General features: G+C 56.4%; 1 protein-coding gene across 2 annotated transcripts in view; it reads right to left on the bottom strand.

The window, feature by feature from the left end:
* Positions 1-1,507: 1,507 nt before the first annotated feature.
* The window catches only part of NOTCH3 (notch receptor 3), a 30,999-nt gene continuing 5,281 nt past the window's right edge, over positions 1,508-27,225 (bottom strand). Inside the window, exons 3-33 of one of the 2 annotated variants that reach the window (XM_037162567.2) lie at positions 25,590-25,732; positions 25,173-25,511; positions 24,960-25,082; positions 24,635-24,868; positions 23,858-24,013; positions 23,586-23,771; positions 22,856-22,969; positions 22,507-22,620; positions 21,748-21,981; positions 21,520-21,630; positions 20,858-21,050; positions 20,625-20,776; positions 20,300-20,413; positions 19,615-19,770; positions 18,943-19,168; positions 18,341-18,542; positions 18,031-18,184; positions 17,479-17,663; positions 16,812-16,944; positions 16,482-16,739; positions 16,282-16,400; positions 15,330-15,895; positions 13,703-14,035; positions 11,570-11,724; positions 11,254-11,476; positions 10,370-10,454; positions 9,439-9,601; positions 8,152-8,456; positions 7,740-7,887; positions 4,623-4,720; positions 1,508-3,579 (exon numbers count right to left, since the gene is read on the bottom strand). In XM_037162567.2, the coding sequence (XP_037018462.2) occupies positions 2,527-3,579; positions 4,623-4,720; positions 7,740-7,887; positions 8,152-8,456; positions 9,439-9,601; positions 10,370-10,454; positions 11,254-11,476; positions 11,570-11,724; positions 13,703-14,035; positions 15,330-15,895; positions 16,282-16,400; positions 16,482-16,739; positions 16,812-16,944; positions 17,479-17,663; positions 18,031-18,184; positions 18,341-18,542; positions 18,943-19,168; positions 19,615-19,770; positions 20,300-20,413; positions 20,625-20,776; positions 20,858-21,050; positions 21,520-21,630; positions 21,748-21,981; positions 22,507-22,620; positions 22,856-22,969; positions 23,586-23,771; positions 23,858-24,013; positions 24,635-24,868; positions 24,960-25,082; positions 25,173-25,511; positions 25,590-25,732 (6,775 nt within the window). In that variant the 3' untranslated portion in view covers positions 1,508-2,526. The remainder of the gene's footprint in view (positions 3,580-4,622; positions 4,721-7,739; positions 7,888-8,151; positions 8,457-9,438; positions 9,602-10,369; positions 10,455-11,253; positions 11,477-11,569; positions 11,725-13,702; positions 14,036-15,329; positions 15,896-16,281; positions 16,401-16,481; positions 16,740-16,811; positions 16,945-17,478; positions 17,664-18,030; positions 18,185-18,340; positions 18,543-18,942; positions 19,169-19,614; positions 19,771-20,299; positions 20,414-20,624; positions 20,777-20,857; positions 21,051-21,519; positions 21,631-21,747; positions 21,982-22,506; positions 22,621-22,855; positions 22,970-23,585; positions 23,772-23,857; positions 24,014-24,634; positions 24,869-24,959; positions 25,083-25,172; positions 25,512-25,589; positions 25,733-27,225) is intronic. The other variant, XM_037162559.2, reaches the window with a different exon arrangement.

Raw genomic sequence — 27,225 nt, 5'->3', positions numbered from 1 at the left:
GCTCTGGGCTTTGAGCTGTTTTTCTTGAGCCATAATGTTTTGGTCTGTTCACATCTGTTACGTATGAGGGTCAGAGCCTTAGGTGTTCACCAGGGCAGGGCGACCCAGTTGCTGGGTTGTGATGCTGTATGTGGGGGCAGGGTCAGAGAGGGGCAAAGGCCTTTGTTCCGCTCTCTCTCAGATTTCAGTCTCCTCTGCTGCTTCCCGCTGGCAAACGAGGCCCCCCAGGTGCCAGCTCCCAGGTGTGTGGGCCTGTGCACCCTCCAGGACCCTGTGAGTCTCTCCAACAAACTCTCTGTGAGCCTGAGAGCTTCTCCCAGCTCCTCAACCCTGAAAGTTTTTCCAATTGGTGCTTTTAGGCTTTAATTCCCATCGCTGGGGCCCTAGCCTGCGTGGTCTGTCTCACTGCTTGCTCTTTTGCCTGGTTTATCTGCGCGTGAATGTGTGACCACGGTCAGCCAGCTGCCTTGTGCCCTCACTGGGTCCACCCATTGCCACCCCACACCTGGGATCTGCCAACCACTGCCAGCGTGCTTGGGTCAGTCTGGTCACCTTTTCCTGAACGACCCCACTCCGTCAGCCGCTGACTCTGTCCCTCTTACCGGTCTGGCTAAATGGTTCATTTTTGTTGGACTTCTGTTCAGTTCAATTTTCTGTGTTTTGGTTGCATTTTTGTTACTAAAACTTTGTTGTCTTTAAACTTGGTTGTGCAAGGAGGCACAATATTTCCACCTACACCTCCATCTTGGCTGGAAGTCCTGAATTTTATTTTTTATCTAAGCCAGCTGGGTTGATTTCTGGGTCACATACCACCAAAGGCACTCCAAGTGACAGGGGAATCAGTGACAATTATCCCATCCTCTCCTCCTAGAGGATAACAGTGTAAACACAACCTCATCTTGGAACACAATTTGGTGCAAGACATAGGAACCCACCCGAGTGTATGTGAAGGAGCACTTATTACATGGATGCAGTATGGTCTCCAGACCCAAGGAAGCCTGAGGTAGAGGTGACTTTCGTGCAAAACCAGCATCAGGCACTTAGAAGGCAATAAACAACCGTGCCATCAAGGGATGGCTGCTCAATGGCCCAGAATGGAGACTTCTGAAACTCAGATCCCCTGCCAACTCTAGAACCAGTTGGCACTCATCTGATTCTCCCTGCATTGTAGCTCCATTCCTCTGCTGTTTGCAGAAGTGTCCACCACTCCAAACTGGCCACCCATATTTCTAAATCTGCTTACTGGTGGCCTTAAAAGCTCCACCGACGTATTGACAACTTTCTTAGCATTTCCAGCAAACGTTTTCAAGTGAATGCGATTGGCTCATCCTAAGTCAGGTGACCACCCAGATCCAATCAGTGTAGTCACTAGACAAAAGAGGGAAAAGCACAAGTGGGCAGGCAAGGCCCAGTGGGTTCAACCAGAAAGGAGCCCAGGTTAGCTTTGGAGAGACCGAAGCCCCACCACCACCATTCCCCACCCCTGTCCAGGCACAGGTCAATGACACCGAGTGTTAACCATTCCTTTATTAGGCCGTAACAGGAGTGGGGGCTGTACAACGCAAGGCCTGGGAACTTAGCTACACAGGGATTGTGATCACAAGCCATATTACAAAAATAGCCTAAAAATACTTCTATTCTGCCGTGGGGCTGGCCCAGGGGAGCACCAGGCAGCTCCTTCCCATCCTGCAGTCTCATGTGTACAGGGAGACCAAGTGAAATGCACATATCTCCCTGGTCCTCGCGTTCCCACCCCCTGACCTCCAGTTCCTAAAGGGAGGTGGTCCAGGCTCTACAGTGGGGGGTTACCTGGGGTTGGGCTCTCTGAGGCAGAAGGGCCCTTCCCCGGCAAAGCTATAGAACAAGTTCCATCTGGAATGCAGTGAAGTGAGGGAAGTGGGGTGGGGAGGAGGCTCTGGCATCTCACCAACCCCTGGCCCCAGAGGGTGCGCCCAAGGGTGCCTACTTGGTACACACCAGGGTCATGTACTTGGTACACAGGATCCTAGTCATGCCTGTGTACTCAGTACACAGATCCAGCTTGGCCAAACGGGCCCACAGACTCAGCCCCACAGGGGCACTGGAGGGAGGTTTGCAGGGGGCGGGGAATGTCTCCATATATATAGTTTGTAAAAAATAATAATAATAAGTTTGTTTAAATGAATTTGTTTCTATACAAAATGTAAAAAAAAATAATCCACTCATGTCAGAGTGTAAGGAGTGAGACAGGTCAGAGGAGGCAAGAGAGGAAGGAAGGGGGACTGGAGGAGTCCCAGACTCATCACAAGATCCAGGGCTGGAGGTCAGCCTGAACCCCTTATAGATACAGGAAGACGGAAGCCCCAGGCTGGTGACCTGCCTCCGTTGCACTGCAGGGGTAGGGGGTGCAGGGGTAGGGGGTGCAGGAGGGCTGGTGGAGAGAGAAGAGAATGAGAAGGATTGAAGGAGAGAAGGGAGGGAGAGAGACAAGAGAATCAGGTTGGGGTATCTCTTCAGCCCCCCAAAATCCAAGAATTGAGAAGTATCTCAAGCCAACACCTGCCTCTTGGGGGTGACTTCAGGCTGGGACCCCAGCTGGGTCTGGGCCTGAACTAGGGGTCCGGGGACAGCCAGGGAGAGTGGCTGGGCAGGCAGTGTCCCGGCAGCTGTGGCCGCAGCCCCAGTGGCAGTAGCCGGACTGGGCGTGGAGTCAGACCAGTCCGAGAGTGAGGGGGGCGAGGGGCTGGCCCAGTGCTCAGGAGACTCGGGGGATGGGGTCAGGTAGGGATGCTCACTGGGGACCCGGAGGAAGCGAGCCTTGGAGGGGCTGCCATGGGCCCCGGGTACTGGGTACTCCTCACCGTGTCCCGGGGCTGCCATATATGGTGAGGGCCGCTCCTGGGGAGACACAGGGGTCCCAGCATTCAGCAGCTGGGGTCCTGGCGCCAGTGGCAACAGGAATGAAGGACCTGGTGGGGCTGGTGGAGGCAGGCGGGCCCAGTCAAGGGGAACAGCCACGGGGTTCAGCAAGCCCAGGCTGAGCACACAGCCCCCAGGGGGCTGGCGCCCTAGACCTGCCCGGCCGGTCCCACCCAGCTGTGCCAGGGACACGGCCGTGGCAGCGGCACCCACATAGGGCCCCTCCAGGGAGAAGCCTCCGGGAGACGCAGGGGGCCCACCAAAGGGCCGCGGGGAGTCCAAAGAGTCCACAGGCGACAGCGTGACTGAGCTCTCAGCCAGGGGGCCTGGACAGGCCAGTGTCAGCTTCTTGCCCCGACCCCGGGTGCCCTGTGGCCCCAGCCCTGCTTTCCCCGGCAGTCTCCGGCTCTTCTTGCCCCCTGACTGTGCCACCTTGAGGCCGGGGAGGAAGGCCCCCGGCGGGCAGAGCAGGGTCCCCAGGCCGTGGGGACCCGGCGGGCTACGAGGCCCACTGGGCTGGTCCAGCAAGCGCACGATGTCCTGGTGCAGCCTCTCCTGGGCCACATCACGTGGCAGCCTGTCCAGGTGGTCAGTGATCTCCCGGTTGGCAAAGTGATCCAGCAGGAGCTTGGCCGCCTCGTAGCTGCCCTCCCGAGCTGCCAGGAACAGTGGCGTCTCCTCCTGGGTGGGGGGGAGCCCAGAACCCACAACATGTCAGGGTCACGGGGGCCAGGGCAAACTCCTGGCCAACACCACCACCCAGACCTCCACCCCTCGATGGAGCCTGAGAGCTAAGAGCTACTCTCCAGACTGACAGACCCGGGTTCAACTCCCAGCTCTGATGTGGGAGCCTGGCAAGTTGTTTTATGTAAACCACATTCATGGAGCACCTACTAAGTGCCAGGCCCAAGAGCCAAGAATAGGGTGAGGAGAGTGGGGCACTCACCTCAGGCACAAAATGTAAGGGGGCATCGAAAACCTCGGTCATCCAAATAAATATTGCAATGCAATGTTCTTAAAAATAATTTAAATCGATGCCAAAAATCCTTCATAAATAAAAGGCAGAAATTTTAACTAAAGACAGAATCCAACCCTGTCTTCCTTTAAGCCTCACTCTTCTCATCTGCAAAACATGAGCAGGGGCGTCCAACCCACGGCCCAAGGCCTCATGCGGCCTGGGAGGGCTATGAACTCGGCCCCACACAAAGTCATAAATGTGCTGAAAACATGATGAGATTTGTGTGTGTGTGTGTGTGTGTGTGTGTGTGTGATTACATGTCACACAGTGTTTAATGTGTGACCCAAGACAACTCTTCTTCTTCCAGTGTGGCCTAGAAACACCAAAAGACTAGGTGCTCCAGCCACCAACCCCACCTTGCAAAGCTTTTTAAACAACGATCGTAAAGGTAACCTTTCACTGAGGATGCATTTAGCACCCTACCTCACCGAATCCTCCAAAGAGACCACCAGGTAGGCACTGTTGCTTCTCCAAGTCACAGGTGAGAACACCGAGGTTCTGAGGAGTTAAGCAACTTTCTCAAGGTCACCTAGCAGCTGCCACACACTTTCCTCTCTGATCTACCATTGGAGCCTCTTGGGCCCAAAGCTGGCTGCAGGCAGAGTGAATGCTCTCGCCACCCTGCCCCACCCCACTCTCTGCTACCCGGCAGAGGGAGGTGTGTGCCAGGGCAGACCCCCCCGGTGGGCCAAGGGCCAGGGCTCACCTTGCTGTCCTGCATGTCCTTGTTGGCTCCATTTTTGAGCAGGGCCAAGGTGGCCTCCACATTGTTGACAGCTGCAGCCCAGTGCAAGGCTGACTTCCCTGGAGGGAGTGGGGAGAGGTCAGCATCAGAATCAGGCTCAAGTCCTGGCCCTCCAAGGCAAAGAAGCAGGAAATGCCCAGAATAGGCCTTGGGGGGAGGAGCGGACCTGCCTGGAGCATTGGAGCACTGTGTTTGGTCTGGGGGGTGGGGGGGGCGGGCAGATCCGGGAATGACACTCTGAAAGCGATGCTGAGCATGTGCGTGCACATCTGTGTGCGTGACTCTCCGTACATGGAGGGAAGTGCACAGCCCCCATGCATTTGTACGTGAGCTGTGCTGCCCGATGCAGCAGCCAACTGCATCTGCCTCTTTAGATTTAAATTAATTAAAATTGAGTAAACTAGGTGCCAAGACCATTCAAAGGAAAAAGAATAGCTTTCTCAACAAATGGTGCTGGGCCAACTAGATCTCCACATGCAAAAGAATGAAGGGGGACTCCTTCCCCACACCACATACAAAAATTACTCAGAATGAAGTCAAAGACCTAAATGTAAGAGCTGGAACTACGAAACATTTAGAAGAAAACACAGGAGTGAAATCTTTAAGATCTTGAATTAGACAAAAATTCTTAGATAGGACACCAAGAGCACAAGCAACAACACAACAAAAATAGATCCAGCTGTGAGCAATAATAAAGAAAACTTTTTTTGAATGGATAAACTGGACATCGTCAAAAGTAAAACATTTGTGCTCCTAAGGACAACACATCAAGAAAATGAAAAAGAACACTTACAAATTGAGAGAAATATTTATCATTAGCCATCAGGGAAACAAAAATCAAAACCACAATGAGATCCCAACTCACACCCACTATAAACAAAGAGATAGATAATAGAAAGTGTTGACGAGGATGTGGCGACATTGGGACACTCATACGCTGTTGGTGGCTGCGAAAAATGGGGCAGCCCCTGTGGAACACAGTCTGGCAGATCCTCAAAATTTAAACATAGTTGTCATGTGACCCACCAATTCCATTCCTGGACACCTACCTAAGAAAAACAAAAAGACATGTCCACACAAAAACTTATACATGAGCCCTGACTGGTGTGGCTCAGTGGATTGGGCATCGTCCTGCAAACTGAAAGGTCACCAGCTTGATTTGCCATCAGGGCACATGCCTGGGTTACGGGCCGAATCCCTGGTTAGGGGCATATAAGAGGTAACCAATCTGTTTCTCTAGCACATCTGTGTTTTTCTCCCTCTCATTCTCCCTCCCTTCCCCTCTCTCTAAAAATAAATAAATAAAATCATTTTTTAAAAAAACCAAAAACTTGTACACCAATGTTCATCGCAGCATTAATCAAAATAGCCAAAAAGTAGGAACAACCCAATGTCTCCCGATGGATAAATGGATAAAAAAATGTGGTGTATTCATACGACAAAATATTATTTGGTCATAAAAAAGTAATACTGCCCTGGCTGGTGTGGCTCAGTGGATTGAGCACCAGCCTGTGAACCAAAAGGTTGCCAGTTTTATTCCCAGTCAGGTCACATGCCTGGGTTGCGGGCCAGGTACCCAGTTGGGGAAGGGTGAGAGGCAACCAATCGATGTTTCTCTTCCTCTCTTTCTCCCTGCCTTGCCCTCTCTCTAAATATAAACAAATAAAATCTTCAAATAAAGAAGTGATACTGATACATGCTATAGCATTCCCGAACCTTGAAACATTATGCTAAGTGAAAGAAGCCAATCAAAAAGACCACATCATGTGCAACTCCGCTCGTATGAAACAGCCAGAAGAGGCAAATCCACAGAGACAGGAAGTACAGTAGTGACTGCTGAGCGAGAGCAGGGAAGATGGGGAAACGGGGGATGGGCAGTGGCTAAGAGGCGAGGGTTTCTTTTTTAGGTGATAGAAACACTCTAAAATTTATTGTGATGATATTTGCACAGCTATGTAATGATATTAGATGCCGCTGGATTTTTTACTTTGGGTGAACTGTATGGTATGTGGGTTACATCTCAGTAAAGATTTTTTTAAGGCAGGCAATAACAAAGGTTAAACGCTACATGAAATAAAACATTGAGCTCTCTTCACCCCAACGTTGCAAATGCTCAGCAGGCACCACATGTCGCCCGCAGTCAGCACAGTGGACAGCACGCACTGAGAATGTCTCCATCCTCATAGCAGTTTCTGCTGGAAGATGCTCCTCCAGAGCCATGGTTCTCAGCCAGGGGCATCTTCCCCGCAGGGGCATCTGGCAATGTCAGGAGACATTGTCGGTTGTCACGACTGGAAGGTGCGGTGCTACTGGCACCTAACAGTTCAAGGCCAGAGGTGCTGCTTAACACCCTGCAATGTGCAGGATGGCCCCTAACACCAAAAATGATCCAACCCCAAATGTCAGTGGTGGGTTGAGAACACCTGCTGCAAAGGGTGTTTGTGAGCATCTAGTGTGTCTACATCTGTGTGAGGTCTCCTGGACATGAGGGCAGGTTGTGAATCTGCACAACTCTGCAAGCAGGCCACCTCCAGAAAGCGAGAGGCTATCACACATAATTTGGCTGCTTTACAAACTTATTACATGAGCTTCCCAGCAGATGGCAGTAGTAAATACTTCTAACAAAGTAGACCAAAATGAAGTGTCTTGGGGAAGGGCACCTTTTTCTAACCACTGATGTATCAGATGAACTAGTGGATGCCATAAAAAAAAAAATGCATGAGCCCTGGCCGGTGTGGCTCAGGGGATTGAGTGCCAGCCTGCGAACCAAGGGGTTGCCAGTTTGATTCCTAGTCAAGGCACATGCCTGGGTGTGGGCCAGGTGCCCAGCAGAGGGGTGCTTGAGAGGCAAAACATTTATGTTTCTCTCGCTCTCTTTCTCCCTGCCTTCTCCTCTCTCTAAAAATCAATGATGAAATCTTTTTTTTTAAATGCATGCATGAGTGTGTAAGTGCACGTCGCAAGCCTGGTATGTGTACAGGAACTTCAGCGTTTGGGTCGCCATGTGGGTGCGAGTTCACACCAACCGCACCGTGGGACTACACAACACCCTCTCGGCCCCCGGCCTCACCAGCCTACCAAGCTCATCCACAGCGTTGACATCAGCGTGGCTGGCAATGAGCTCCTCCACCATGCCCTCCACTGCCAGGCGGGCTGCCAGGATCAATGCTGTTGAGCCGTCTGCCATGCGGGCATCCAGGTCTGTGGAGCGGTTCCGGATAAGAATCTAGGGGAGACAGGGTGCATCAGGGGAGTTATGCCAGGAACAGGGGGACCAGGAGCACCTCTAAGCCCTCTGAGGTCCCCAATCCCCACAAGCTCTGGAATCAGTGAGATTCAGGGGGCAGCTGCCTGCCAGAAACTGTACTCCCACATGGGCGCATTTTACAAGTGAAAAAAATGAGCCCTGAAAGGCAGAGCTGGGGCTCAAACCCAGATCATTCTGATGCCTGTCCCAGCTCCGTTGTCCAAAGGGGCAAGCCGATCTCACCTGGAAGACGCCCTGGGCATCGGCAGTGACAGCTGTGTGCAGGGGGGTGCGGCCCGAGTGGTCCTGGGCGTTGGTGTCTGCCCCGGCATCCAGCAGCCGCTTGGCTGCGTCAGCGCGGGCATAACGGGCTGCCAGGTGCAGGGCCGTCTCGCCCGTGCGATCAGTCCGTGCGCCGAGCTGGGCCCCTTGGCAAATCAGGTCTGAGATGATGCTGGCCGATGTGTCTTCTGCCTCATCCTCCTCAGCTGGCACCGGCTCCAGGGCCCCGCCGCAGAAGGAGGCCAGCATTAGCGGGGTGAAGCCATCTGTGGGAGACAGGAGCATGTCACAAGCAGGTGGATTCGGGGGCCTTTCCAGGAACCCTACTGAGGGCACCATATTGGGAGGCAGTGGGACACCTGGAAGCACATCTATAGGCTCATGCACACACACGCACACACATACACACACACACATCCGTGTCAGGTGCCCCAGAAGCCAACCCAGGACACGGATTCATGAGCATGTGATTTGGCCCAGCAGGGCTCCTAGGCAGAACCAGATAAAGGACAAGAGAGGAAGGAGGACAAACAAAATTTCCAGGGGCTATTTCAGCCTGGTCCCAAAGAGGGGGGTCTGGAGGTTGAGTTGTACCTAGAGTTATAATGCAGCTCGAGGCAAAGGAGCTGTGCCTTTCAAATGCCCACACCCACGGGTTATGGGCACACCCAGGGACATAAAATCCCCGAGGGGCTTCACAAGATGCAGGCCTTTTGAAGCAAACAGCACTAGGGGAAAAATACCCAGAAGCATGACCAAGATGAACCCAACAGGACCCAGACTGCATGGTCTGCTGCACTCTGTGTGAGCATGTGGCCTGGTTCCCCATGCTCCGTCCACACGCTCTGGGCAGGGCTGAACCCCCTCCCTCAGGGACGGGTATATGGCCCAGACTTGGTTAATCTGTATATCCCAAGCCCCAGGCCACACAGAGTGGCTTAAGTGGGGAAAAGTTTTATAAGGCTGGTCCTGCCTGTGGGACAGCATCCCCAGGAGGAAGCCTGCCTGGGCTGGAGCCAAGGGGTGGTGAGTCCTGGATCCAAACGTACCTGATGCTTCCAGTTACAAGAGTCAGTAAATCCCTTGTTTTACTTAAGCTAGTCTGAGTCAAGCTGTTATCATTTACAACCAAGAGTCCTGATTAACACAGCCCCACAGACGAAGGCCCAGACGCACCTAGCTCTCCCCAGAGCACAGACCCAGACACAAAGTCTCACAGGTCGGGGGGGCGGGGGTTCTGTCACTCACCTGGGCCACGCACGTTCACATCCATGCCATCAGCATCCACGTCACCCTGCGGTGGTGTCAAGGCCGTAGCTGGTGCCCCACGGATGTCGGCGGCAACTAGGTGATGTTGGGTCCACTGGCGGCAATCCACAGTGTCCTCAGCCCCCACACTGGGCTCCTCCACCTGGAGACACATGGACCAGGTTCTCACGAGGAGGTGGGAGAGACAGAGGGACGGTCTGGGTTTCTGGGTCTCACGGAGATACACACACAGCCCCCCAAAACCTGACTGTTTTCTAGATGAGGAAAGTGGACATTGACATGCCGGAGCTCAGAGAACTCACTAGGAAAAAAAACCCTGAAACTTTAACCCAAGTTGGAAGGGAGGGAAGGCTGGGAACCCAGGGGGGCGACGGGGGAAGAGGCACAGCACAGTGGCCTTCAGCACACACCTGCCTACACACCGGACACAAATTCACCGGGAACAAGATCAAGGGAACAATCCCACTGACAACAGCAGCAAGGAGAAGGAAGCACTTGGAACTAAATTTAACAGAAACGCATAACTTGCTCTCTAGAAACTAAAAATCCCTGGTAAAAGACCCCTGGGGGCAAGAGCGTCCTTCAAGGAAACTGGGAATATGCATGTGATCGTGAGGAGCAGGGACCAGAGAGTCACATGCAAATGCAGCAACGGCCTCCGGCCTCCACGAGCGCAGCAGAGCTCCTGGCAGGGGCTCGGTGAATTCCAGACCAACGGTCCGAAAGGCACGAGTGACGTGATGGAAACAGGACCGAATGTTCTTAACCAGCCTGCCAGGGCATCCAACACAGAGCCTGCTCCAGCCAGACCTGAGCTCAAGGACCCAGGTGGCATCCTCTGAGCTGCCCCACTGACCACCGGGGCCCCACCCGAGACCCTGAAAGCAGGGGTGAGAAGAGGGGGCACAACCTTCAGTCGCTTGGCCTCTGGGCACTCCGCATCCATCCAGTCTGTGGCCACCTCCCCCATCAAACTCTCGCCCTTGGCCATGTTCCTGTGGGGATAATGGGTAGGGGTCTGGTGTTGGGATGGGTCAGTAGGCACAGGGGGCAGAGCCAATATACAAGGTCCAATGATGGGGTGCAGGATGAGGTCAAGGTCACACTCAGGGGTTATGATGTGTGACAGCCAGGGTCTGAAGGTGGAACTGTGGAAACACGAGTGGGGTCAGGGGTCAGAGCAGTGAGCTATGGAACAGGTGAGGGTGACATCAGGGGTCATGGAGAATGGAGTTAGCCTCTGGCAGGTAAGAGATGTAGACAGGATGAGGAGATTATGGAGAGGGGTCAGGGGGACATGGGATCACAAGGGAGGGGTAAGTTCAGGGGTTAGATCAGGATAGGGTTGGGGGTGACCTGTCTTGAGAGACAGGTCAGGGAGTTGGAGGTGAGGCCTAGGGTCAAGGCCAGGACTGAGGGCCATGGGGAATGGACATTGAGCTGCAATGAAAAGGGGATCAGAGAGGAAGTCAAAGGTCAGGGTAGATTAGAGCCAGAGGTGATTTTGAGGGTCAGAGAAGGGTTGAGGTACAGACAGGGGTCACGGAGTCAGCAGTCACAGGGGAATGAATGCCAAGGAGCAGGGTAAAATCTGAGAGGCCATGGTCAGGGTGGGGTCTAGGTGGGGTCAGGACAGGATTTGAGTCGGGGACACAGGAAAGAGAATCAGGGGTGATCCTCAGGGATCATGGAGTCAGTGGCCAAGGGGATAGACACTGGGGTCCAGGCTGGAGTCTGACGTTAGGGCTCACAGGGTCCCTGAAGTCAGGGACAGGGAGGGGGCAGGGTCCTCACTTCATGCCCAGCGCATCTTGGCCCACAGGCTCCCGCCGGCCCTTGTGGCCAGCGGCCGTGTCCTTGTGCAGCGCAAAGCCCTCGGGGAACCAGAGGGTGCTGTGCTCACGCTTGCGCCGGGCCACCATGACGACCAGGACGAGGACAACCAGCACGAAGACCGCACTGGCAGCCAGCAGCGGCAGCAGCGGCACACTGGGCTCCGGCTGCTCCAGCGGCTCCCCTGTGGGCAGGAAACGGAGCTCAGCTGCAGCCGGCCCTCGGCCCTCGCTGTGGGAGCCCCAGCACCCCCTGGTCGCCTGGCGGCCAGGCTCACCCCGTGCGGCCCACAGAGGGTATGGGAAGTCCAGGCGCTCCACCGCCGACAGTGCGCCCAGGTAGTCAGCTGCGCTCTGGGCGTCAGGGAAGCAGTGGTCATTGTCCAGCAACTGCAGGCACAGCCGGTTGTCGATCTCCAGCATCACCACCGAGCTGTGGGGACACAGGGAAGGACGGGCTAGCTCCACCCGGCACCTACTGCCAGCCTGGCACCAAGCCCATCCCCCAACCCAGCGCCAGGCTCCAAAGAGCCGTGCCCACTCACTGTGAAACCATGACCCACCTGCCCCCTCCAGGCATCCAACCCACCACACCCCCAACACGTCTTGTTGTGGCCACCAGTGTCCCCCAAGCTGACTCCCCAGTGCACTGTTTTCACGTCAACATGCCCCAGTCTCCCTGACCAGGCTGCTGCCTCCGTCTCTGGACTGCTGTGAGCACGGGCGGCTCACAGCAGAAGCTCTCCTTCTCTGGGTAACTGGCCTCAGCAAGGTGGCAACCCTCCACCTCGGGAGGTGACACCCCTTACGGAAGCTGTCAGCCAGTGACCGAATGTGGAGCATAGAAAAGCCTACCCTCAGCCTCAAGGCAAGACTGACCCTGAGGTGCTACTGACGCCCAGAGCAGGTTGAGGGTGGACACGGGCTGCCTGCTGCCTGTGTTTCCTCTGCCCCACGCTGCTTCCCTCAGCCCTCTCTCTGGAAAGCAGCCCTGCCACAGGGCACATACATTTGAATCCCTGTCTCAGACTCCACTTCCAGGAACCCAAACCCTCCAATGCCTCTTAAAAGCCCAGTAACCCCACGCCCCACGATCTCTTCCTATTTCCCTAGCTGCCCGTTTTCCTCTTCTAACCACAGAACCAGCTCAAACAGGCCCTGTCCTGTTTCTAACAAGACCCCGGGACCAAAGTTTAAACTTTGGATACACCACTCAGCATAACCCTTGTAAGCCCTCAGCTGCTCCCTGGCCCCCACCCCGCCCCCCTCCCAAACACCCACACACACACAGAGAAACAAACAACCGGACCCTGACCTGAACCTGACCTGAACCTGTCCAGGGGGACTCTTGCAGAGGCAAAGGGTCTGCTGTCCAGGAAGATCTGGTGCTGAAACCCCTTAAATCCTGCCCCCAACCCTGGATCTGGGAAACAGATTGGAGCCTTGCCTCCTGTCTCCCTGCCGGCTGAACGCACACACAAAAGCTCTCTCTTGTCCTGAGCCCGAGCCACAGTCCTGGCTGCTGTGCACACCGTGCAGCGAGCCCCTGCTTGGTAACACTCTTTTCTGAGCTAACTTCCCTCAACCAATCCCAGGTCATTCTTCTGTCCCCACTTCCCTCCCCACTTCTTGGAGTCCCTCCCATGACTTCAGTGACTTGTCAACACCCCTGTGTTCTTCTTGTCTCTGTCTTCAGCTCCTGGTTGCCTTCTGGTGTCCCCAGACCCCTCACATTCTGCAAGTCCCAAAGCAACCCTCTTTTTCACCCTGTGTCCTCAGTTTGATGAGATGCCCTCCATCCACTCGGCCACCCCACCAGAGCCTGGCCCATCAGCCACTCTCTCCTATCTCCCTTAGTCCTGCTGCACCTTGTCAGAGCCCAGGCCCCATCTCCAAGACCCATCCTTCCTCCGTGTGTCAGGACCCCACCCCACTCGGAGGCCTCACCTCCCTCAGGCACTGCCTGGCCTGGTTGACTGGGCCACCAACAGAGGAGTTCTATATTTTTGATTTCTTGAAAAAAAAAAAAAACTATACATGTTCTTAACTCTTCTGCTATACCTCTCCAGAAGGAAGTAGGTCTATATCCAGGGGCAATTCTGCTCCTTAAAGGACCCTTGCCCAATCTGTCATATCTTGGGGGTAGAGAGCTACCTGTATCTAGTGGGTGGAAGCCAAAGGTGCTGCTCAACATCCTACAGTGCACAGGACAGCCCCGCAGCAAAGAATGATCCTGTCATTGACACAAATGTCAATGCCGTCAAGGTGCAGACATGCTGGACTTATTGCCAAGAAGGCTCCCAAAGATACTAAGGGCAGCGAAACACACCAGACCTGATCCACGGTGCCCCTTCTGTCTCCTGCTCAGTATCTGCACAGCCCCCTCAGCTGTCCTGGGTGGAGCCACTCACCCAATCACCTCCGGGGCCAGGTCTGGCAGGATCCGGGTGTCAGAGCGAGGGCCCGGCCAGTGGTAAGGGAAGACCATGGCCTGGCCACGCTCGTCCAGGCGGAAGCGCAGCGAGGTGCGCAGGATGGCACTGAGCCGCTGCAGGAAGTCGGCACCGGAGTGCAACAGCTCCTCGGGTGGTAGCAGCACGGTGAGCACGAGCATGCCACGGGCCAGCAGGGCCGGCACCTCGCCTGCACAGTCTAGCCCGTCCCAGCCGCACTCCTCTGTGTTGCAGCCCTGGTCGCAGCGGCCGTCTGCAAAGTGGTCCGCGCAGTACTTCTCATAGACCGGACTGGGGGCAGAGAGGAGGCACAGTCAGGGGGCCTCCCACCCCCTGCACACAGAGCACCCCAATTCCTGAGACGGATCAGACAGCAAGCACCGAGGACCAGAATGTATCCCAAAGTGTCAGGCTCAGTGACTTACTAAATCACTACTGATAACACCTCATAGGTGCTGGGCAGTGCTGCAGACACCCAGGATATGCCCGGGCACAAATCCTTGAACACCTGGAGCTGGCATTCCAGTGGGCGGAAACAGATGTTAAAGAAGATAAATGAGCTGAATACAGAGCATTTCAATCACATGGCGGTAAAAGCTAAATATAAACACATGCAGCGCACACACACGCACACACACACACACAGGATGCTCTATGGACTTAAGTGCTAAGGAGAAAATTAAAGCAGGAAAAGTGCTGAGGGTGGCCAGGGAGGAGCTCACTGAGAAGGTGCTGCTGTTTGAGCAAAGACTTGAAGGAGGTGGGGGAAGAACCATGTGGCTTCCAGAGGGAAGAGTATTCCAGGCAGTGGGAATAGACAGTGCAAAGGCCCTGAGGTGGGGGTATTGGAGAACTGGCAGAGAGACCAGGGCAGAGAGGCTGGAGAAGAGTGAGCAAGGGGGAGAGCGGCAGAGTGCAGAGGGATGAGGACAGGGAGATACAGGTAAGAGGAAGGCTCCAGGCAGACAGAGGGGCTCACAGTGGAGCAGAGGGGCAGAGCACAGGACGAACGGATGGAATGCATGGGACAGACAGGTGGGGGCAAGAATAGACCTAGAGAGAAGCAGGACAGACAGACAAGCAAGGGCATAGACAGCTGTATGGGCAAAGGGGGGACAAAAGGGGTACATGGAGAGACAGGACAGGCAAGGGGGACCTGGGTAAACAGGTGGGGCACAAAGATGGACAGACAGGCAGATATACAGAGCACAGGGGCAGAGAGTCTGGGGTACAAACAGACTGATACACAGATGAGATCCAGGGACAGACAGCACACAGTTGGGTGCGGAGGGATGAAAGGAATTCATGAATGGTCAGCAAGATCAAACAGGGCACAGGGAGGAAAAGGTAGAGTGAAGGGGCAGACAGAAACAGAGAGAAACGGGAGGCACGGATGGACAGATAGAGGGGAATACTGAGACAGAGTACAAGGATGGATGGAGGGCACATCGACATAAACAGACAGACAAACAGAACAGGCATTGGGCTGGGAGGACAGGGTACACGAAGAAACAGATAGGGCAAATGAATGAACGAACCAACAGGCAGTCTAAGGATGGACTGACAGACAGATGGAGGAGCTCACTTGCAGGTGCGCTCACGGCCTCCAGACAGGCAGTCAAAGTTGTCATACAGGCAGGCGGGGGAGCTGCAGGCAGGATCGCAGCGGCTGTTGTTGAAGAGGCGCCAGCACTGCAGCGCCTCGCACTGCCGCCAGGGGTCGCCCACGCTCAGCGAGCAGTCGCCACCGTCCCAGCCGCAGCCTCGACTGTTGCATTCACGGTCGCAGCGCTGGTCCCCTCTCTTAGCCTCGCAGGCAGCACTCGGGCACTGCGGCTCCTCGGGGGCCTCGGGCGCCGCCAATTGCACCTCGCAGCGGAGCCCGGCCCAGCCTGGCGCGCACGCGCAGCGGAAGAAGGGTGCGGACGGTTCCGGGCTGCAAGAGCTCCCGTGGAGGCAGGGGGAGACCACGCAGCTGGTGTTGGTGGCCCCCGGTGGTGACTCCTGGAAGCCCCGGCAGGCGGGCCCTGAGCGCCCCGGGGGGCAGATGCAGCGCGGCCCACGGACTGTCTGCTGGCACGGGATGCCCACTGGGCACTGCAGCTCCCGGCAGGAGCGTGCTACCCGCTCGCAACGCGGACCCGAGAATGGCTGGGTGTGAGAAAGAGAATAAAAGGGTAGGTGGTGGAGTGAGAGGAAAAAAAAAAAAAACACGATGGCAGGGAACGGGAAAAGGGAGAGGGAGGGGAGGTTGGGGGTCAGGACTTGGGAACACTTGAGCCTCCAAATGCCCCAGGGCCACTAAACCTCTCTGCCTTCCACTGGAATCCCCACCTTACACATAAGCCTTGCCTTCCCCAGGAAGCCACACCTCCAATCCCCAGCCTCACACCTTCTTCCAACCTCCAAGTAATGTCAACATTTCCCAGAAACTCTCTTTTCTTCCACCACTTAATCCCTAAAGACACGCCCTCCCACCCGGCCACAGTCCCACTCCTCTCCCAGAGACTCGGATGTGACCAACCACACCAACTTACCGAGACACAATGGCAGGTGAAGGTCATTGCACCCACAGGGCCTGGGCCAGGGCGGCACTGGCCTCCATGCTGGCATGGCTGGGACTCACAGGGAGATAAGACAGTCTGACAGCGGGGACCTGGGCCAGCAGGAAACAGGGATCAGCCACAATGGAGGAACACAGATAGGATCCCAGGCCACCCTGCTTGCCCATGCTTACCTGTGAAGCCAGCCCTGCAAAGGCAGCGGAAGCCACCACCTGGGTCCTGCAGGCAGTCCCGGGTGTGTGCTGCATGGCAGGCACCCGGACGACACTCATTGATGTCTGCCTCACAGCGCAGGCCAGTGTATCCCGGAGGGCAAGTACAACGAAAGCCACCCACTAAGTCCACACAGGTACCATTGTGCAAGCACCGGGGGCCTGGGTCCAGTGGTGGGCCTGGCCCACAGTCATCCTCATTAATCTCACAGAGCACACCTGAGGGAGAATAGGGAGTGTCAGGAGTGAGCAGAGGCCCAGCCCTGTCCCCCAGCCCTGGCCCTGGCATACCTAGTGTCCCAGGGGGACAAGAGCAGAGATATCGGGCCACTAGGTCAATGCAGAAGCCTCCATTCTGGCAGGGCTCAGAGGCACATTCATCCACGTCATGCTCACAGTTGTCACCAGTGTAGCCAGCCCGACACTGTGATGGGGGAGTGAGACAGAGACCCACTCAGCCCCAAAGGACACAGATACTCCCCTTGAAGACAGAGAAAATCCCAGAACAAAAGGACACAATGATCCAACACACAGACACATGCCCCCATGTGCAGAAGACACACACCCGGACACAGAAAGACACCCAGACACAGAAGCCACAGACACACAGGTACAAACAAACAGGAGAAGCACCCAGGTACCCAGATACACCCAAGACACACAACCAGACACACACTCAGACGCCTGTGCTGCACTCACGCCTGAAGAGACACCGTGCACAGAGAGAGACATGTTCCAGACATGTTCAGGAACCAAGCGAAGACAGATGCACACCCAGGCAGACAGAACACCCCCAGATCTATCCAGACTGGCACCCACAAAGACACCAGTCACAAAAGCAAAAACACACATGCCCAGAGAGACACACCCACACCAGGCTACAGACACACAGAAATGTGTGCCCAGACACACCTACATGTGACTAGTTCCCCTCTCCCCTCCCCTGGGGGCCCCTTACCTCGCACACATAACCCCCCATGTAGCCTCGGCAAGTGCCCCCATGCTGACAGGTCTGGGCCAAGCAGGGGTCCACCTCCTGCTCACAGTGGCTGCCTGTGCGGCCCTCTGGACACACGCAGTAGTAGGAGCTCTCCTTGTCCACACACTGCCCACCAGCCTGACACAGCTGCTCCAGCCGCACCCCTGCACAGAGAGGGGCGTCAGGCACACAGTTCCCCCTCCCTGCCCTCAACACGCACAGCACCACCCAGCATCCCTGCTACCGCCAGTCACCAGGGTCCCACCACATTCCATCAGGTTGTCACGTATCCCTCTGAACTGCGCAGCCCTCGTCACTGACACACACACTTGTGCAGCTCACACCAGCTCAGTCACACAGACCATTTCAGACATCATCCCCATTGTCGGGCCAACAGCCACACAGCCACACACCCCATCAAGCCCACATGCTCTGTCACACCCTCACTGGACTCGCACTGGCAGTAAGTGTACTTATAGGCACACACACCCTCCCGAGCTGCACACACATTGGCAACACACTTGCCCTCACCTATCTGAGCTGCGGCCTCTCTGCAGGGCAGGTTTTGGTTATCACAGAAGCTGCCGCTCCACCCAGGAGGACAAAGGCAGTAGAAAGAGGCCCCGGTCCGGGCACAGCGACCCCCATTCCGACAGGGCTCAAGGCTACACCAATCCACCAGTGTCTGGAGAGGAAGGCCACAGCATCAGCACGGGGCGGGGGGGGGGGGGGGGACGACGAATAGAAATTGCTTCCCAGATTCTCTTCCCCTGCAGGCCTCTCCCGCAGAACACCCCTCCAGACTCCTCCCCCTAAACCCGCCCCCAGTGACCCCACCCACCTGACACTGAGTGCCAGTGAAGCCCTCAGGACAGGCACAGCTGAAGCCAGGGTAGGTAGCAGTACAGACACCCCCGTGCAGACAGGGCCGGGAGAGGCAGGGGTCGGCCTCCTGCTGGCAGTGGGCTCCAGTGTAACCAGGAAGGCACAGGCAGCTGAAGGAGTTCACACCATCCAAACAGGTGCCACCATTGAAGCAAGAGCTGGATGGAAAGAGAGGGTGGGTCACGCCCCGCCCCCTCGCAGGCCCTGCCCTCCATCCTGGACCTGGGCCTAGCATTGAGTGGACCTACTCTGTGTCCCCTGCCCCCCACCAATGACCAGGAGAGGCTGCAGTCCTGTCCTGTCCTGTCCCTTAGTCCCAATTTATCAGGTACTTCAGCATGAAGGTGGGAACCATGTGGAGACTCCACTCTGGCCTAGTCTCACCCCCTTAGGGACCAGTATCTCCAAGATGCCCCTTTCCACCCACTGTCCCGTCAGTCATCAGAGTCCTGAGGTGGGTGCTAAGCTGGGGACCCCACCCTTCTTATCCCCACTCCTCAGGTCCCGTGCCCCACCCAATGCCAGGATCCCTGAGCTCCTAGTAGAGGGTCCGTCCACCTGGGGCTGCAGTCAGGTAGGTCCTGCTCACAGTGGAAGCCTCCATAACCTGGGGGGCAGGTACAGGTAAAGGAGGCCACATGGTCCGTGCAGGTGCCCGGGCCACAGGGGCTGCTCAGACACTCATCCACATCGCGGGCACAGCGGGGGCCAGCGAAGCCGGGGAGGCAGGAGCAGGAAAAGGAGCCCACGCGATCCTGACAGGAGCCGCCGTTCAGGCAGGGGTCTGCGGTCAGAGGGGAGGAGGTCTGGTCACTCGCCTAGCCCCCTGCAACCTTTACCAGCCCCGCTAGGCCTGCCGCACCAGGAAGTACACCAGGCTTAATGCAGAACGGCACTTAGGTCCGAGGGATCAAACTGTCCCTTCTGTTGCCTCATCCCCCACTTATCTGGAAAGCTCGCCTATGTGGAAGGGGAGGAGGCTGGCAGAGCCAAGGCCCCTTTGAGTTATTGAGCACAGACTATTAGTCGTGTCTGCTTAAGTCCTTCACCCGCACAGGAAGCCTCCTCCAGACCTGTGCTTAACCTCTTTGGGTCTCGATTCCATGAGTACAATGGGGAAAATAAGAGAACTACGAAGATGAAATTAAAGCACAGTGCCCAGCACACAGTACAGGTAAATGAATGTGTTTCCTACAGCAGCACCCCCCCCAAAACCTCCCCTGAACTCACTGGGGTCACAGTCATCGATGTCATGGTCACAGGAAGAGCCACTATAACCCCCGTGGCAGGTACAACTAAAACTCCCCACCAGGTTTGTGCAGGTGCCATGGGGGCCGCAGGGTGAGGGGCCAGCACACTCGTCTACATCCTGCTGACATCGAGGGCCTGGGGGCAGGAAAGAAGGTGATGTCTAGGGTTAGAGGGCACAGACTTGTGCCTGAGGGTTCCTGTCACTCATGAAGAACCTGAAGGCCGAGATGGTAAATGCAAGAACATGCTGCGCTGGGTGGGGAGGGGGGAGTGTGGGAGGGGTAGGGGGAAGCAGGTATGGGGGGATAAATGGTAATGGAAACAGAGACAATAAAAGATAGACTATTTTTAAAAAAAGAACAGCGCTGTCATGTGCCTTTGCACACACTGTTCTAGAACTGCCTTCCTGCTTCAGTGGGTAGTGAGTGTATTCTCTGAGTTTTGCTCTTCCAGGAAACTGTCCCCAAATCCCAGCCTGAAACCCAGCTTGCCCAGCCACCTACCCCTTCCTCTTCGCTAGAAGTGACCCCAGGGGCTGTGAGTGTCTGTCCAGCTCAGTCCCTTCTCAGAACAAAGCTCCCTGAATAGACAGGGCCAAGGGTGAGTCCCCCCTCTGGGTCCCCAGGGAGGAGAGACGGAGGAGAGGAGGAAGCAGCTCACATACCTTGCCAGCCAGGGGGGCAAGAGCAGACAGCTAGATGGCCAGGAGCAGACTCACAGTGGCCCCCGTGCTCACAGGGGTTCGGGGTGCAGGGGGACAGCAGCTCACACTGACGGCCTGTGGTGGGCAGGCAGAGTGAGGAGGCCTTGAGAGATTCCTTGCTCCCATCTCCCCCCAGGGTGCCCCCTGGATACCCACCTCCCAAGCTGCAAGGGGGGAGAGGGAAAAGAAACAAATGCACACATACAGGAGGAGGAAGAGGGCGGAGCAGAAGGAAGAAGGAAGAGGGAGACAGGGGAGCCTGGGAGGGAAAGGTAGAGATACATACCCTGGACGCCAGGGGGACAGGTGCAATGGAAGGCCATTCCGTAGCTGCTGCAGGTGCCACCAGCCCCACAGGGGTGAGACTCGCAGGCATCTCGAGTGAGACTCTGGTTGCACTGGGGGCCACTCCAGCCAGGTTCACAGGCACAGCGGAACCTGAAGGGGGCAGCAGTCAGGGCCAGCGAGTGGGCAGAGACAGGGACAAGGGGTCACCCAGGAGATGGGAAGAGGTCTCACCCTCCAGGTGCGTCATGGCAGGCACCATGACTGCAGGGTTCTTGGGCACAGGGATGGCTTGGGGGCAGGCACAGTGGGGGCAGGGAGCCGGGTGGGCAGAGGCAGTGGAAGCCATCTTTCCCGTCCACACAGGAGCCTCCCTCGCCGCAGGGGCTGGACGCGCACTCGTTGATCTCCACGTTGCACAGGGGCCCTGGGGAGCACATAGGCAGGCTCGTCCCAGGACAAGGGCAGCGGAGCCAGCAGGCGGCACAACTTAACCCCACCGGGCACCACCGCGTCCTTGAGCAAGGGCACTCTCATTCTCGTAATGCAGCAGCTTTTGTGCACGTCAGGGCAGCCACCTCCTCGGGCCGGGGCTGCCCTGTCTCAGGTCATCCTCAGCCCCAAACTCACATGGAGTCATTTTCACTTTCACCAAGAACCACTGTGGCCCCACTCACAAACACCCCCATCTCATTGGAACCCCCTCATCTGGGTTCCAGGATAACCCTAAGCCAATAAGCAAACAACCTCACGCCCTCAAGAGAGCACACAAGAGCATAGGGAAGTCTTGTGGGATGAGTGAGTGCAAAGAGAGGGACAGAACCTAGCCAAGAAAGACCGGCGATTCCACCCTCGCCCTGTACAAACCCCCCTTTCTGTGGCAGCCGCTTGCCCACCTGTGAAGCCGGGTTGGCAGACACAGTCATAGCGGTTGATAGCGTCCCGGCAGATTCCGAAGGTGCATGGGTTGCTGGCACAATCATCGATGTTCACCTCACAGTTCACACCTGCAGAAGAACAAGACAAGGGTTAGTCACCACGTGCTCTGCCAGAGGCACCCTTCCCAAACTCTTTGAACCCCTTCAGATGTGCTGTTCCTACCGCAGCGCAGCCCTCGGTCCCACCTGTGGTGCCAGGAGGGCAGCGGCAGAGGTATTTGTCCACCAGGTCCAGGCATTTGCCCCCGTGGCGGCAGGGCTGGCTGCGGCACTCGTCCACCTGGCTCTCACAGCGCGTGCCAGTGTAGCCCGGGGCGCAGGCACAGGAGAAGCTGGCGATGCCGTCCACGCAGCGCCCGTGGTGGCACGGGTCAGGAGAGCAGTCGTCCACGTTGAGCTCACACAGCGCGCCCTCAAAGCCTGCAAGGCTGAAGCATCAGGCTCCGCCTACTTGCCAGGGTCCTGCTCCCAGCTAGGGACTCCAGCCAATCCTAGCACAGCTCCACCTCGGGCCCCGCCCATCGAGCCAACACTAGGCGGGTCAGTTCAGACCCCTTCTCTAGTCACCTCCACTCCATCCAGCTACGGGCTGTAAGACTTGCACGTGGTCAAGACCTCCAAGGTTAAATCCTACCACTAGCTGTGACCCTGCCTCCAGTCCTGACACTGTCAGCCCTGTTCTGCCACTCCTTCGACTGCAAGTGGAAACACAGGGGAAGTGCCTTGGGGTAGTGTGGGACAAGCCCCATCCAGTTACACACAGCCAGTGTCCTGCCAGAACCTTTGACCCCGCCCCTAGCGTTACCACTGCTTAAATTCATAATCGTCTAGTCCCCTGGCTGTCACTGGCCTTACCTTGATGCAGCCCAGCCCCCAAGCTTTCTCCCAGGCTGTTAAGACCCCTCTCCCCCACTAGCCCCACCTCCGGATTCCTAAGGGCCTCACCCTCCGCGCAGCGGCACTCATAGCCATCAGGTTGGTCCACACACTTGGCTCCATTCCTACAGGGTGTGCTCGCACACTCATCCACGTCCAGCTGACACAGGGCCCCGCTGAAGCCTGGGGTGGGGAGTATGGTGAGTCCAGGCAGGGCCAGAGCAGTCGCCCTTTGCCAGCCCTGCCTTGTTTGGATGGGAAGCCCATTTACTTGGTTTTAAATTGATTTCAACGTTTTCCATAAAGTGGTTTCTATTGCAATAGTTTTCCACTAACATGGTCTCACAGGCTCCCACCCTGGAGCTTTCGCCCCCTCAGGGCCCTGTGTTTTTTAGGCTCCCCAGCCCAAGGTCCTCACCCGAGGGGCAAGTGCAGCTGAAGCCATTGACTCTGTCCTTGCAGACGCCACCGTTGACACAAGGGCTGCTCTGACACTCGTCCATGTCTACCTCACAATAGGTGCCTGTGAAGCCTGGGGTTGAGGGGGAGGGAGGGAGATTAGGGTCATGGGGGCTTCCCTCTGGCCTGAAGGGAGACAGTTCCCCTGAGCCTTGGCCTAGCCCCCAGCTCAACCCTAGATTCAGTTTTTATCCTCAGGCCAGACCCTCACCGTGCTGTGGTCCCAACTAGTCCAAGGTGTACGGGACTCCACAAGGACTTGCCTTCACACCACCCTCTTCCCTCTCTGGCTCACAGACTTGCCCTGTCCCCAGCTCCCAGACCCAGGGCCCGCCACAGGGTTCTGCCCACCCCAGCGAGACTGCAGTCTCCACCTGAACCTCCCTCCAGCCCCTGCCTCCAAACTGGCCACAGCCCACAGCAGATCCAAAGGTCCAGACTGCACTCTGGGTCTGAGGTTCTACGGACTCCATTTGACCACACCCCCAGCCTCTCACGGGATTCTACTCTGACCCCACCTCCACCCACCCCAGGCTTCACTCTCTCGGGGTCCTATTCGGAACTCTGAGAGAACTCGAGAGTCCAGAGAGGACTGGAGAGAATTCAGAACTCAAGTCCACCCCCTCCCTTTCCTGCAGGCTCCTCTGGCCGCACACCCAGGCCTGGCCCTGACCACACCCACCACGCACCTCCCATGCAGATGCAGGTGAACTGGCCTATGCGGTCAAGGCATGTGGCATGGTTGCGGCAGGGCCCCGAGAGGCACTCATTGACGTCGGTCTCACAGCGCGGGCCAGTGTAGCCTCGGCCACACTGGCACAGGAATGAGCCCTGTGTGTTCACACACCTGCCCAGGTGCTCACATGGGTTGGCGCCTGTGGAAATAGGCCCAGCCGGTGTGGGTGTGGATGTGTGAGGAGCAACCCAGCCTCTCCTGCGGACTCAGACCCAGCCCACTCACCGATGGAGCACTCATCCACATCCTGGTCGCACGCGCCGCCGGTGAAGCCTGGCGGACAGGTGCAGATGGCACGGCCGTTCACCGGGTTTGTGTCACAGATGGCATCCTCGTGGCAGGGATTGCTGACACAGGCATCATCCAGATGACACAGAAGGCCTGGAAGGGGACAGGCAGAGGTCAAGGACAGCCCCTCCAGCTCTGTCTGAAGTCCCGCAACCCCACGTGGCGTTTTGCGTTTTGTTTTCATTAGCCTGTAAAGCGTTTAGTAGCTAGTTTTTCCTAATTGTTCATTATGAAAATTTACAAACATACAGAGAAGTTGATTTATATACCCACCACCTATTTTCAGCTATTGTGAGGTTCATCTGTGTTTGTATCTGAATCATTTGAAAATGAGTTGGAAGCGTTCACATGTTATTTTTAAATCTCTTGACTTTTTCTGACTGTAAAAGGGTCCCACCTCAAGCCTCTGATTCTGCAGCATCCTCTGGCTGACACGCCCTCTCTCCATTTTCAAGTTCCCCTTCCAAACACCTTCTCTGACATTTGCCATGTCCAAAGTTCCCCTCTGTCTTGTTCACAGTATAATTCTCCATTCCCATGACTTCTGTCCTGGACTGTATGCCACCCCCCACCCAGGCCCCTCCCGGATTCCTCTTCACCCCAGATCTGGCCTCCAGCATAATTGTTCTAACACTCCAGTCAGATGTCATCCTTGCCCTCACTCAAGAACTACCAATGGCTCCCTTGCTGCCTACAGGGCAAAGAGCCACTCACCAGTCTTGCCCATGGGGCAGGCACAGTAGAAGGAGGCCACACGGTCATGGCAGGTGGCCCCATGGAAGCACACGGCCGTGGCACAGTCATCGATATTCTGACTGCAGCTCTCGCCAGTCCAGCCGTTGACGCACACACAGCTGTGGCCACCCAGTGTGTTAAAGCAGGTGCCCCCATTGTGGCAGGCATTGGGCTGCAGCTGACACTCGTCCACATCCTCCGTGCAGAATTGGCCTGTGACACACAGATGCACCCGTCCAGCCGTCTGGACTGCGCATCGCCACCTACAGTCTGCCACCCAGTTCCCTGCAGCCCCAGGGCCCACCTGTCCACTCCGGAGGGCACTGGCAGTTGTAGGTGTTGACGCCGTCCACACACGTCCCCCCATTTAGACATCGGTTCCCTGGACAGTCGTCCACATTCACTTCACAGTTCTGGCCCTCAAATCCTAGCATGGGAGGAGGAGGCAAGTACTGTCACTGCTGGGCTGGGCTGCTGTTTCCCCATCCCTGCTGCCTCCCCAGAACAGCTTCCTCACCAGGAAGGCAGGCACAATCATAGGTGAGATCACCATTCTGTCTACAGGTGCCCCCGTTACGGCACGGTGAGGGAGCACAGGGCACTGCAGGGTTCTCGCACAGTGGCCCCATGTAGCCAGCGGGGCACTGGCAGCGGAAGGAGCCAGGTGTGTTGAGGCAGGTGCCACCGTGATGGCAGGGCCCGCCCGCCCGGCACTCATCCACATCACTTCGACAGTTGCGGCCCTGGTAGCCAGGTGGGCAGGAGCAGATGTAGCGGCCCTCGGGCCCCACTGAGCAGCGACCCCCATGGGCACAGGGGCTGCTGAAGCAAGGGTCTGGCAAGGAGCAGTCGGGGCCTGGAGGGACCGGGAAAAAGTGAGTTAGGTGGCCCACGCCTTTACCTCCCTCAGGGTCCCCTCCAGATCCTCCCTTACCTCGGAACCCACGGGGACAGCGGCAGTAGAACTGGGCAGTGCCTGCTACCACCGAGCTCTGGCAGACACTGCGGCCAGCACAGGGGCCGGAATGGCAGGGATCTTCCAGCTGGCACCGCTCACCCACCCAGCCTGGTGGGCACCTGTGGGCAGAGACAGATCAGTGGGAGCAGGAGATACACAGAGACACCCACAAGACAGGCAAGAGACACATGGACAAACACATGAGCAATGAACACACACATTCATTCGTGCAACAGATATTCACAAAGCACCTACTATGTTCTTAGCAATAGGAATACAGCAGCAAATACGATAAAAGTGATCCCACCCTCTCAATGCTCACAGCCAGACTGGGCAACGAGAAAATCAGCAAATCACAAACTGGTATACCACATGCTGACAGGGGGTGGTGAGGGATGCCAGCCATGAACGGCATGGGGAGGTGGCCCTAGGAAGGAAATGTCCATGTGCCAGAACCTGTGACTGTGATCTTATTTGGAAAAAGAGTCTTTGCAGATGTAACTAAGTGACAGATAACAAGATGAAATCATCCTGGATTTCCCAGGTGGGCCCTAAATCCGAAGATCACGTCCTTTTAAGAGAAAGGCAGAGAGGCCTTTGGGAGAAAGAGAAGGCCACGCAGAGGCAGAGGTTGCGGTGCTACACCCACCGGCCAAGGGAAGCCTGGAGCTGCGAGAAGAGGGATGGAAGGACTCTCCCCGAAAGCCAATGGGGAGCAGCGCGTGGCTACCAACATCTTGATCTCTGACTTCTGGCCCTCAGAACCGTAAGAGTACATTTCTGTTGTATTAAACCACCCAGTTTTGAGTAATTTGTTACAGCAGCCACAGGAAATGGAAACTAAGACACAATAAGAGGGACAGAATGATGGGGGGAGGGGCGGCAAATATATTTTCACAGCCCGAAGGATGGGAGGGGGCCATAGGGCTGTGTGGGGAATGGTGCTCCAGGTAGAGGGAACAACAAGTGCAAAGTCCTAGACTCCACAAGACAACCACCCAGGCATACATGCAGACCCAGAAACATACATTCACACACACACACACACACACACACACGGACATACCAGCTCCACACACTGGCCTGGCAAATACTAAGGACTAAGGCAGGAACCCATAGGCTGGGTCACAGATAGGGGCAACTTTCACCTGCACAGACAGGACCCCACAAATCCTCTACTCCTTTTCTGGGAACACATACTCCTTCTTGCCACTGTAGGAGAGAAGGAGACACTAATACCGATGTCCTCTTTCCAGGCGGCAGGGATCCTTCCGCCGGCAGCCCCCTCCCCACGCCCACCAAAACAAGCTGGGTGGGGTATGAAGGAAGTACGAGCACTGGGAGGGGGTGGTCTTCAGACTGGAAATCTCCTGCGAGGTCAAAGGGAGGGGCCTGGAGAGGCAAGAGGGTCCAAGACCCCACCCCTGACGCTGCCCACCCCTCCCGCTAGTCCCTCCCTGTGGCTTGTCCCAGTCGCTAGGGCTAAACTCAAGCAGGTGACTCAGTCTGTAGCGTCACGCACAGGATCCCCTCACTCCGGCCCCCAGCGAAACAGGTCGAGGCAAGGCCAGGCAGGGTTGCAGATGGTATACTGAGGGGAAGACACAGCTTT

This window comes from Artibeus jamaicensis, unplaced genomic scaffold, assembly GCF_021234435.1.
Source record: "Artibeus jamaicensis isolate MK-2021 breed Jamaican fruit bat unplaced genomic scaffold, CSHL_Jam_final contig_477, whole genome shotgun sequence".
Lineage (NCBI taxonomy): Eukaryota > Metazoa > Chordata > Mammalia > Chiroptera > Phyllostomidae > Artibeus > Artibeus jamaicensis.
Note: the sequence above shows the minus strand (reverse complement) of the source record. Positions and strands in the feature narration are given on the sequence as shown.